We start from the raw sequence: 12,855 nt of genomic DNA, 5'->3' as shown, positions 1-12,855 counted from the left end.
TGTGTTTCTTTATCATATCATGTTTACTTATTTCTTTCTCTGCTTTTACAAGTTGTGCTTGAGAGATGTATTGATAACAGAAGCTAGTTACTTCTGTTACTTTGGCATTACTATGAATAATTAAGAGTATTTCCTATAGAATCTTTAGAAGAAAGGGTGTGAATCTTCACATTGGCTGGATGGCTAGAGATAAATTCCTTTTTATTAACAAGATTTAAGGTACCTTCAGCTAATATTTATATTGCTAAAATTTTATTTCTTGGTACTTTACTTAATGTTAAACTTTGTTTTTTAAAAGGCTAAGACAAATTTGGGGAAATCATAGTGTTTTTTTTCCCTTCCTTCAGATAGAATAGCTGTAGTTGGAATATTAAGTTGTGCTTTTAAAAAAATTTTTCTGACCAAAAGCCCATTAGAGATTAAAGGAGACTGTTTAAGAATTGAAACTTAACTTACAAATGCTTTCCTCTGACTTTTTTTTTTTATGGAAGTACTGGAGATTGAATGCAGGATCTTGAGCATACTAACACATGCTCTACTGCTGAGCTATACCCACCCCTCTTTTTAAAAAATTATTATTCTTTTTTCTTTTTTTATTAGTAGGCTTTATTTTTTTAGAGCAGTTTCAGGTTCACAGCAGAATTGAGCAGAAAATACAGAGTTTTCACACAGCCCTCCCCCTCACACACATTATATACTCCCCTGCCCTCAACATCCATCATCAGTGTGACGTATTTTGTAAAATCGATGAACCAACATGGATGCATTATTATTAACCAAAGTCCATAGTTTACATTAGGGTTCACGCTTGATGTTGATTTGTCAAAACCCACATTCTATGGGTTTTGACAAATGCATAATAACATGTAGCCACCACTATAGTATCATACAGAATAATTTCATTGCCCTAAAAATCCCTTTTGCTCCGTCTATTCATTCCTCCCTCCCTCTCCCCAAGCCCCTGGAAACCATGATCTTTTTATTGTTTCTGTAGCTTTGCCTTTTCCAGGATGTCATTTGGTTGGAATCATACAGTTTGTAACCTTTTCACACTGGCTTCTTTTTCATTTAGTAATATGTCTTTTAAGTTTCTTTCATGGCTTGATAGCTCATTTCTTTTTTTTTTTCTTTTTTTTTAACTACATGTATATTTTAAAATTTACATATATGTACTGTTCATTGTTTTTAAGAACATTTAGAGCTTTAGCTTTTTAAACTTTCATACTTATCAAAGGAATAAAGCCAACCACAAAATAAGAATTAACTCAAAAAGATACATAAACCGTGCTATTAACAGCAACATTATTTACAATGCCAAGATACGGAAGCATCCTAAGTGCACATCAATAGCTGAATAGATAAAGAAGATGCAGCATATGTATATGTAATGGAATACAACTCACCCATAAGAAAGAAGTATATTTTGCCATTTGTGGCCCTTCAGTCACTTTTTTTTTTCACTTCAAAAACCAGAATTTTATAACTGGAATAAATGTTTCCATTGCATTAAAAACAACAAAGTACCTAGATATAAACTTAACCAAGGAGGTTATCTATACTCCGAATACCAAAATGACACAAAGAAATGGAAAGATTTCTTGTGGTCTTCGATTGGAAGAATCAACACTATCAAAATGGCCACACTACCCAAAGCAATCCACAGTTCCAGTGCAACCCCTGTCAAAATACGACATTCCTCACAGAACTAGAACAAACAATTCCAAACTTATAAGGAACCACAAAAGACCCCGAACAGCCAAAGTAATCTTTTATAAGTCTTTTTTTTTTCTCTCTCTCTTTCTTGTTTTTGTTCTCTTTTCTTATGGTTTGATGACTAGAGAAGGTCCTTTAACATTTGTTGTAAATCTGGTTTTGTGGTGCTGAGTTCTTTTAGCTTTTGTTTACCTGTGAAGCTTTTGATTTCTCCCTCAAATCTGAACAAGAGCTTTGCTGGATAGAGTATTCTTGGTTGTAAGTTTTCCTCTTTCATCACTTTAAATATATCGTGCCACTCCTCTCTGGCCTTTAGAGTTTCTGCTGAAAAATCAGCTGATAACCTTATGGGAGTTCCCTTGTATGTTATTCGTTGCTTTTCTCTTGCTAATTTTAATATTTTCTACCTATCCTTAATTTTCGTCAATGTGATGACTGTGTGCCTTGGTGTGTTCCTCTTTGGGTTAATCCTGTGTGGTACTGTCTGAGCTTCCTGGACTTGGGTGACTGTTTCCTTTTCCAAGTTGGGGAAGTTTTCAGTGATTATCTCTCGAAAAATTTTCTCAGGTCCCTTCTCTCTCTCTTCTCTTTCTGGGACCCCTTATAATGCAAATATTAGTGCATTTCATGTTGTCCCAGAGTTGTGTTAAATTATCCTCTTTTGTTTTCATTCTTTTTTCTTTTTTCTGTTCTGCAGTAGTGATTTCCACTAATCTGTCTTCTAGCTTACTGATTCGTTCTTCTGCCTCATTTAGTCTATTCTTGGTTTCTTCTAGTGTGTTTTTCATTTAAGTGATTTTATTCTTCAACTCTGTTTGGGTATTCTTTGTATTTTCCAACTGTTTGCTAAAGACTTCGCTCATGCATCTGTACTCCTCTTGAGTTCTCTGAACATCTTGGCCATCATTACTTTAAACTCTTTCTGAGATAAACTGCCTATCTCCTCATCACTTATTTCTTCTTTTGGGATTTTATCTTGTGCCTTGGCCTAGGAGATACTCCTTTGCCGCCTCATATCGTCTATCTTTTTGTTCTTATTTTTAAGTAAGTTAGTTACGTTTCTCGACCTTGGAGAGGTGGCCCTCTGTGGGAGATGTCCTATGCATCCTGGTGGTACACTCCCCTCTTGTCACCCAAGGGTCAGGATCCAGCCAGTCCCAGTGTAGAATATGGCCTGTCTTTGTGGATTCCTTCCACAGGCTTTGGGATTGTTGTTTTCTTGTTTCTAGTATCTGCCCCTGGTGGATGAGGCTGAACTAGAGGCTTATGCAGGTTTCCTGGCTGGAGGAGCCAGTGCCTGCCCACTGCTGGGTGAAGCTTGGTCCTGGACCTCTGGTGGGTAAGGCCGTGTCTAGAGGCCTTTGTGGCTTAGCAAGTCTGCTGAGAAGTGTAGCTGTGTTCCCACCCTGTATGTTGTTTGGCCTGAGGCTTCCCTGCAGGCTGTCGGGTGGATCTAGGTCTTATGCTAATGATCCAGTCAAGATGTCAGTCCTCCAGGAAAGCTCATGTAGATTAACACTCCAGGAATGTTGGCCATCAGCTTTTATGTCCCCTGGGTGAGCCATAGCCTTCCCGTACATCCCCAGGAGACCCTCCAAAAAAGGCAGGCAGGCCTGGCGCAGGTTCCTATGAAATCACTGCCTCTGTCCTTGGACCTGGTGCACGTAAGTTTCCGCGTACACTTCCCAAGCGAATGGAGTCTCCGTTTTCCCCAGTCCTGGGGGGCTCCTGGCACCAAGCCCCACTAGCCTTCAAAACCAGATGTCCTGGGGTCTCCTCCCAATGCCAGAACCCTGGGCTGGGGAGCCTGACATGGGGCTTAGAACTCTCACTCCTGTGGGAGGACCTCTGCGATTTAACTGTTCTTCAGCTTGTGGGTTGCCCACCCAGGGAGTATGGGGCCCAATTATATCACGAGCATGCCCCTCCTACCGTCGTGCTGTGGTTCCCTCTTTATGTTTCCAGTTGCAGAAGATCTTTTTTTTGCTAGGTTCCAGTCTTTTCCTCGATGGTTGTTCAGCATTCGGTTGTAGTTTCATCGTAGTCGGGAGGAGAGGTGAGCTCATCATCCTACCACTCTGCCATCTTAAGTGGAAGCTCTAATTGTTACTTTTTTAATGAAGGTACTGGGGATTGAACCCAAGACCTCGTGCATGCTAAGCATGCACTCTACCACTAAGCTATACCCACCCCCGTCCTCTGACTTTTAATTGGGAAAGTAATGCATGATTAATAAAGAAAAAAAAGCCTCTCTCCCCACCAAGAAGAATTGAATCATTCCTCATCCCACCACTTAGAAATAATAACAATATTTTGGTGTATATCCTTCAAACTATATGGACACAAATAAGTTTTTGTTTGTTACCTGAAAAATAGAGATTATCCTGCTTGGAATTTGATTTCATTTAGTGAGTGATGTATTATAAACATATTACCGTGTTAATAAATGCAAGTACAAATCAATTACAATGGCTGCATAGTGTTGTGCTCTGTGTAATTTATGTAAATAGTATCCTTTTTTTTTTTACAATATTTAGACTATTTCCAATTTATTTGCTATTGTAAATAACACTGTAGTTAATATTATTATGTACTTCTATATACACCCCTATCCAAAAATCCTGTAGGATAACAGTAGAATTGATGGATTATAAGTTGCCCTCCAGAAAGTTAATTTTCATTCCTTCTGGAAGTAAATAGAATTATTCATTTTCCCATAGCCAAGCTATTCTGAGAAGTATTATTATTTTTGATCTTTGGCAGTTGTTTTTCTCCTTTAAAAATATATTAGTGGGCAGGTGAAATGACAGTTTTTGGGAATCTGAAATATTATGGCATGCTTTTAATTTCAAGGGCAAAACACCAAATTTGCTACTGTTTACCTAAAGTATAAATTTGGAAGGAGAGAAGTATACTGGATGCCAAGAGAGTGTCTTTGTTCTTAATGGTGCTATATGCAGTAAATAAAATGCCATTGTTTTTTCCTATAGCATTGAGGTTTCCGAACTTATTGATGATTTGGTGGGTAGAAATGGGCAAAAGGAGAAAAATCTAACAGGATTATTAGATTATTACCTATTCCTTTAGGTAGAGGGCAGAATTGTTGGCTGAAATGTAATTCTAGACCACAGGCACAGGTCCAGTAATGTGTTTGCAGGCCAAAAAAAAGCTTAGAAAAACAAAAGAGAAAACAATTTCCAGGAAAATGGATCTCTTTGCTGGACTTATTTAATAGGAGTAGGTGTATGTTAATTATCAGGTTATGAAGGATAAAGACATACTTAGGATATCTCAGTGAAAAAGAATTTATTATGAGAATATCCAGAGAATTAAGGTACTTCCTCAGCACTTGAACAGTGAGGCCTAATGGAGAATTGTTTAGGGTACTGAAACAAGTCTGATAGCTTGGAGCTACTGTAGTAGCTTTCCTTGTAATCGAGCCTTTCTCTGCTTCTGTCTTCTCCTCCTGTTGTACTGCTTATTTCCTGACTCTGCTTTCCCTCATGGCTTCAGTAGGTAGCTAGGTAGGAAGGAAGGAAGGGAGAGAAGGATAGGAAAGGAAGAAATCTACCATCTCATGTCTTCTGCTTACTGTCTTTGTGTTTGTATGCTTTTTATTTGTATCTCACATTCAGATTCTCTAAAGGAATATCTTCTTAGAGAGGATTCCCTAGAGAGAGTATCTCTGTTGGAAAGAATTCTGCCAGGCCACTTTATAAATTGCTGATCAAGCTTGAGACAATTGCTTTTGGCTCAGGTGCCAAAACTCTGATATAATCCATTGTAGATGTGATGGTAGAATAACATGACCTAAGAGACTCTCATCTGAGGATTGTAAGGTTGGCTGACAATCAGGGGTACTACCTGGTACAAGAAAACTGTAATTTTTGCTAGTCTTTGCCCCTGCAGTTACCCTGTCACTGAGATTAGTTCTAAAGATAGGAAATTATTGATGCCATCAGCTGAACTCCATTGTGAAAGGCTCTTCACTATTTTCCTTTCCCAAATGAAATCAAATACCTTCTTCTCTTTCTTTCTATATAATATTTTGAAAAGCATACCAATTTATCAGAAATAAATCCATATGTAATTATGCTATAACAAAGGAAATTATTTTATTTAAATAGGTAAATCATCCCAAGCAGACTTTTTTAATTTAAGAAAACTTGTTTCCTTTTCAGCTTTGGAATCAGAGAGACCTGTGTTTAATTCTGCTTCTCCCACTTACTAGGTCTTATCTTGGCCAACTTCATTGTTTTTTTTTAAATGATAATAAAACTTGTCAGCTTAGAGTTACTGTGAGGGTAAATGAAGTGTTATATGTAAGATACTTGATACAGTGTCTAGCGTATAACAAATGATAAGTGACTGCTACAGTTGTTTTTGTTATTGTTATTACTGACTGAAACAGGAAAATAATCTCATTAAAATAGCTAATCAGTGTTAAGTGATACTCATTGGAAGAAACCATACTCATTTTGGTTTCTAAAGTGTTAAGTACCTCCAGTGGAAAGTATATTATGCAAATCTAAGAAAGTATTTTAATTTTGTCTACTTGTTTTTTTATGAAAGACATTTGGCTCTTTTGCAGTTCTGTTATGTAAAATATTTGACATACTCAGTATGTTTTGTAGTTGACTTAATCTTAGCTTATAGTTTTAACAGGAAGATGGGAAGTGCTCTTATCCAGTCTCTAACACCACCACAGGCATTGCCATTACATCCCCGGGAGCTCTGCATGTATACTATCTATATATGTGTATTCTTACTTATGGATTCTTAAACACAGGGTTTTTTAGATAGCCACGGTATCTCCTCAGACACAGTATTTCACTCCAAGTCTGAAAGACATTTCTGATGTTTTCTCATGACTCCAGACAATTATTATTCTTGTTTACATTTTCTAGGTTTGAAGAAAAGGCCCAAATGGATCCCCTTAGTGCTCTGAAATATTTACAAAATGATCTTTATATAACTGTGGATCATTCAGACCCAGAAGAGACAAAAGAGGTAAATGTAATAAACTTCAGAAATTGAACATTTTTTTTACAATGTCTTTCTAACTTACATTTGTTGATTTTGCTGTTGGGTGTTTAAAAGAGAATGAGGAAAGTATAACACTTAAAATCTTAAAAATGGTACAGAGCAGATGAAATAAAAATTGAATGGACATATTTCTATGTAATTCTGTAAGATTCAGGTCTCACAAGAACCCATGATCCATTCAGAAAAGGATTCTTAGATACAAAGTTTTAACTTAGATGTTAGTTTTTGTACTGGGAAGGAAATTGAAATTTTCACTTCTTCCATAGTACTGTGCTTTTTTTACTTAAGGATTACATACACTTTTTCTATCGATACACCAAAATCCCCTAAAAGAAAAGAAAGAACACTCCTTTTTTTGTAAGGAGAAAGTGAGGAGAGATTGGTGGGAGTAGAATCCTTGGTGGTTTGATAACTTAGTTTATATGAATTTTGCAGTGGTATGGTTTGACCATAGGCTGCTAACTTTATTCATCAGTAGTCCCTAAGCTTGAGAAATTAGTAATCAATCATTATTTTTCAGGGTTTGTTGTTGTTGTTACATAACATGGGATGGAAGCAACTGTTAATGAAGATTTAATATTCCCAGGGCATATTTGCTTAGCCACAGTGTGTAAATACACCTGCAGTGAGTTTTATGGTCTTACAGCCTCTCTTCCTACTAACTTCTGAGATTCCTTTTGTCATTTTTTCCTTTTGCCAACTATTCTTGTTCATAGTTCATCTAGCAACATCTGAACTGCAATCCATTTTACCTTACAGTCTCAGAACTGGTGATTATATGTAGTTCTATTCCTTACATCTATTTCCCTGTTAGCTGTTGCTTTGCTTCGACTTTGTGATAGCAACTTCAAGCAGTGTTTTTCTCTGTTCAGCATTGACACAAGTTTCAGATTTTTGAATGACTTTCAGGCACTAGGTTCATTTTACATTCAAGCAATAGAGCCTGCATGTCCTTGGCACCAAAACAAAGAAATACTCTTTCATAGTTGCCTGCTATGAAAATAAGCCATGTTTCTCTTACTCAGTATTGGTTACAATCCTTCACTAGGTAGTGAATCACCAGAACACACTTGAAAACCACCTGAAAGGGGATAGTTAATTGTCTTTTGACGTGAATTGAGTCTTCAGTCAATTTGATACTATCTAAAATAAGGAAAATTATCATAGGTTTGCCAAGTAGCAGAATATATTTGGTTTAATCTGTTATGGCTTATAAATTGAGCATAGTTGTGAAGAGTCCATTAATTTTCATTTTGTTAAACTATGCGTTTGAGAGTTATAAATGGATTTTCTTTTGTTTTCACCATAGTCTATCTAAAATTGCTGTAATTGGAGAACACTCATTTTTCTCTTATTTTTTAAAAACAAAACAAGTATTGCAGAGTAAATAATTTCAGCTGTGTGAGCTGCAAATAGGCCAAAGAAAACAGACAGTTTGTTCTTAAAGCTAAGCTAATGGGAAAAACCAGGGCAGAGAGGTATCTCAAGTTCAGTCATTTGAAGAATTTTGGTAGTGACTTTCTCATTTTCTCTTTTCTAAATAGTATCAATTTATGATTTTACATGTCACAGACTTCCATTCCATTTCTTAAAAGCTTTAATATATCAAGAGTTGTTTAGCCTCAGTAGAAGTTAATAAAAATGATGTTGTGTGTGTGTATGTCAACATCAGAATCACTTTAGAACTTTTTCAAAACAATATTGTCACTCTAAGATTCTTCTCTGTCTGCTCTTTTATAACAGAAAACTGAAAACACACCTAAAATTGAGAATTACTGGTCTTTAAGATTTTTATTTTGTTTTAAAATGTGTGAACCACTTTTGTTTTGGGAAAGAAATCTGTTGGTGACAGTTCTAGTATATATATCTACTTATAGTATTTGTTAATGAGACATATAGGCCTTTGCTTTCCTTGTAAGAAATCATTCCACTTATCAAGAAAGGTCTTACTGATACTTATTTTCTGTAGTGGCTTGTTATTTATTCTCTATGTATGTTTTACAAAATTTTAATTATATTCAATGATTTTTATCAGCAACTTAAAGTGGCTTTTAGACTTTCCTCCTCTTTTTTAGGGGAGTGGTTATCATGATCTTTATCATTATCCCTGTTAGTGGGGACATGATTGTGGACTATCAGCTATATGCCAAATAATTCTTTGCTTTCCTCCAGTCTCCAGAACATGGGTTCTAAATTGGTGATAAGCCTATAATAAAGCTTGTGAAAATGATATTTTTTCCTAGAAAAGGGCCAGGAAGAGGATGCCTAAACCAATTCTACCATTTTCAAAGTGGATTCTGTAATAAAGAAAGAACAAGAAAAACAAGTTTTCAGCCAGTATTACACATTTTATATTAATTCTCTTTCTGCTGAGCTTCCATAGTACTGGTGTCATTTATTTAACAGACGTGTGTTGAGTCCCTACAATATGCCAGGCATTCTTCTAGGTGCGAGAGATACATTAGTGAACTAAATGAAGATACCTGCTCAGGAAATACTTATGTACTAGTGGGTGGAAACAATAAGCATATTAAATGAGCAAATTATGTAGTACATTAGCATTTGATAAGTATTATAGGAAAATTAAAAAGCAAAGTATATAGTATGTTAGAATTAATTAAATTATAGGAAAATTAAGAATAAAGAAATATAAGGGGTAAGAATCAGGCAGTTACAGTATTAAATAGGATAATCATAATAGACCTCATTTAGAAATCTGATTTGCACAAAGACTTGAAGGATTTGAGAGAGTGATCTAAGTAGATAATTTGGAGAAGATAATCCCTAGCAAAGGGAGGGCTAGAATAGAGACCCTAGGATGGGAGCATTTGACTTTGTTTAGAAGAGCACAGAAGCCACTGTGGCTGGAGTAGAGAGTAAGGAGAATGAGAGTAGTCAGAGATGAGGTTAGAGAGGTAAGTGTAGGTGTTGACAGAACAAATTGTTAATGACTTCATAAGCATTGTTAGGACTTTGGGCTTTACTCTGAGTGAATAGGAGCTGATACAGGGTATTGTGCATGCGGAGGAGTGATATGATCTGCAATATATTTTAGATCACTCTGAGTACTGTATTGAGAATAGACTAGGGAGCAAGGATGGAGGCAGAAAGACCTATGAGGGAGGTTGTAGAAATCTAAGCAAGAGGGATTGTCGTTCAGCCCAAAGTAGTAGCAGTAGAAATGATGAGAAGTAAAACAGATCAGATTCTCAATATATTTTAAAGGTAGAATAGAATTTTATGACAGATTGGATGAATGGTTTGAAAGAAATGACTCCAAAGTTTTGAGCCTGAAAAACTAGAAGGATGAAGTTACCATCAACTGAAATGAGAAGGAGGGGACTCCTGACTGGAATTAGGAGTTTAGCTGTGCATATGTTTAGTTTTAGATGCCTGTGAAACGCCAACTTGAGGTGTTGAGGTGATAGTTGGATATTCAAGTCTAAAGTTTGGGGAAGAGGTCTGATTTTATTCAGATTGTGTGCTATCACTTAGTAACTGTTAAAATTCTAGATTGGTACATATCAGTGCTATTTACTTAATTAGATTGTTAAAATTCAATTGTTTTCTCCCCATCCTTCTGTATGTAGAGCCAATAAAGTTTATCTTTCATCTTAGAAGTTAGAAAAGAGGAACAAATAAATCCTAAATAGTAGAAGATAGGAATTCGTGAAATAGGAAACAATAGAAAAAAAATATAAAATGTGAAAAGTTAATTCTTTGAAAAGGTGACTAAAATTGGTCAACCTCTAGCAAGACTTAAAAAAACATAAACTATCAATATCACAAATGAAAAGGGAAAATAATTACAGACCCTACATACATTAAAAGGGTACCACAAAGATATGAGCAATTTTGTCAACAAATTCAGAAACTTGATAAAATGGAAAAATTTCTTGAAAGATGCAATGTACCAAAACTGACACAAGAAGAATTTGGAAATCTTAAGAAACTGCATATCAATTACAGACAGGGATTGAATTTTTGATGGAAAACTTTCAAAGAAAACTCTTAGGCCTGGATGGCTATTTCAGGAAATTCTGTCAACCCTTTAAGGAAGAAAATAAAATACCAATTCTGTATAGATTCTTAGAAATCAGAGGAAGATAGAACACTTTCTAAATCCTTTTATGAAACATCTTGACTCTGATATAGTAACCCAAAAAAGACATTACAGGCAAAAAAATTATAGGCCAATACGCCTCATGAATGCAGATACGAAATTCTTAAGAAAATTTTAGCTAATTGAATCCAGCAATATATAAAAAGGTTAATTAATGCACAGTGGCCAAGAGAGGGTTTATCCTAGGAGTACAAGTTTGCTTTAACATTTGAAAATCAGTATAATTCACCACATTGACAGAATGAAGGAAAAAAATCACAGATCATCTCAATAAGTAATGAAAAGCTTGTGGCAGGATGTAATATCCATTCATGATAAAAATTCTTTTTTTTTTTAAATAGTATTTTTAATTTTATTTATTTATTATTTTGGTTTTGGTCGGGGGAGGTATTTAGCTTTATCTATTTACTTATTTATTTTAATGGAGATACTGGGGATTGAACCCAGGACCTCGTGCATGCTAAGTATGTGCTCTACCACTGATCTACACCCTCCCCCCGTGATAAAAATTCTTAAAGCAAAAATAAAGAAATTTCATAAAGGACATCTATGAAAAACATACAACTAGTACCATACTTAACTGTAAAACATTAAACTCTTTCCCTAAGATTATGACAAGGAAAGGGTACCTGCTGTCAACACCTCTGTTCAGCATTGTGCCAGAAGTTCTAGCTAGTGCAGTAAGGTAAGAAAAAGAAATAAACAGCATATAAATTTGAAGAGAGGAAGTAAAATTGTTTGTGTCTTTAGATGACATTATTGTGTACATAGAAAATCCCATGCAGTGTATGAAACAATATTACTAAGATAATTGAACTTAACAAGGTTGCAGAATACAAAGTCAATAGGGTAAAAAAGCAATTATTTTTATACTAGCAATGAACACTTAGAAAATGAAATTTTGAAACTTCTTTATATTATCAAAAAATAATCAAATATGCAGTAATAAGTATATTGAAATAAATTAAACAGTACCTAAATAAATGGAGAGATAAATCACATTTATGAATTAAAAGACTAAAAATTGTTTAAATGCCCCTTCCCCTTAAATTGGTTTTTAATTTAATGCAGTTCCTGTTAATATCCTAGCCAGTTTCAGATTCTTTGTTGTTGTTGAGGAAATAAACTAATTCTAAAATTTAGTGGAAATGCAGAAGGCTCTGGACTACCCAGAACAATCTTGAAAAAAGAAAAAGTTGGAGTTTTCATACTTATTACCTGATTTCAGGACTCTCTATAAAGCCATAGTAATCAAGGTGCTGTGGTACTGCCTTAAGAATATACAAATAGATCAATAAAACAGAACAGAGTTTAGAAATAGACTCACATATGTGCCATCAGTCGGCTTTTTTGACCAGAATGCCAAATCTAATGGGGAAAAGAAAGTCTTTTTAACAATGGTGCTAAATAACTGGATATGTCAACCTCTGTCTCACTCTTTACATAAAAATTAACTTAATCTGGATTATGGATCTAAATATAAAACCCAGAACAATAAAGCTTTAAGAAGAAAACAGATTATCTTTACAACCTCAGAATAAGCAAAGCTTTCTTGGACATGACACAAAAGACACATATCATAAAAGAAAAAACTTAACAAATTGGACTTTAGCAAAAAATTTCTACTCATTAAAAGACATTGTAAAAAAAATAGGCAAGCCACAGATTAAATAATATTTGCAGTAGATATATCTGACAGAAGACTGATACAGAATGTATGAAGAACTTCCATTATGTTTTTAACTCTTCCTTTCATTTCCTTTTTTTCTAACTCTTACTTAGTTACTTCTAACTGATATTGGTCCAGTTTCTGACATTCAAAGGATCATTAGTCAGGTGATTTATACCTGAAATTTTAAACACTACAAGCATAGGTGTAAAATAAATCCTGAGAAATCAGTGGTATCAACCGCTCAAGCCTTGCAAAATGCCAAGTAATTCCACTGAGATTCTGTTCATTTGTTTTTTTTTTT

At 35.0% G+C, this 12,855-nt stretch overlaps 1 protein-coding gene across 4 annotated transcripts in view; it reads left to right on the top strand.

Moving 5' to 3' along the window:
- Positions 1–12,855, top strand: part of MKLN1 (muskelin 1) — a 320,256-nt gene that overhangs the window by 289,486 nt on the left and 17,915 nt on the right. For all 4 annotated transcript variants that reach the window (XM_064487354.1, XM_010975669.3, XM_031455374.2 and 1 more), the window contains one exon: positions 6,621–6,723. In XM_064487354.1, the coding sequence (XP_064343424.1) occupies positions 6,621–6,723 (103 nt within the window). The remainder of the gene's footprint in view (positions 1–6,620; positions 6,724–12,855) is intronic.

Source organism: Camelus dromedarius, chromosome 7 (assembly GCF_036321535.1).
Source record: "Camelus dromedarius isolate mCamDro1 chromosome 7, mCamDro1.pat, whole genome shotgun sequence".
In the NCBI taxonomy this organism is placed as follows: domain Eukaryota; kingdom Metazoa; phylum Chordata; class Mammalia; order Artiodactyla; family Camelidae; genus Camelus; species Camelus dromedarius.
This window is presented reverse-complemented; position numbering and strand designations above follow the sequence as displayed.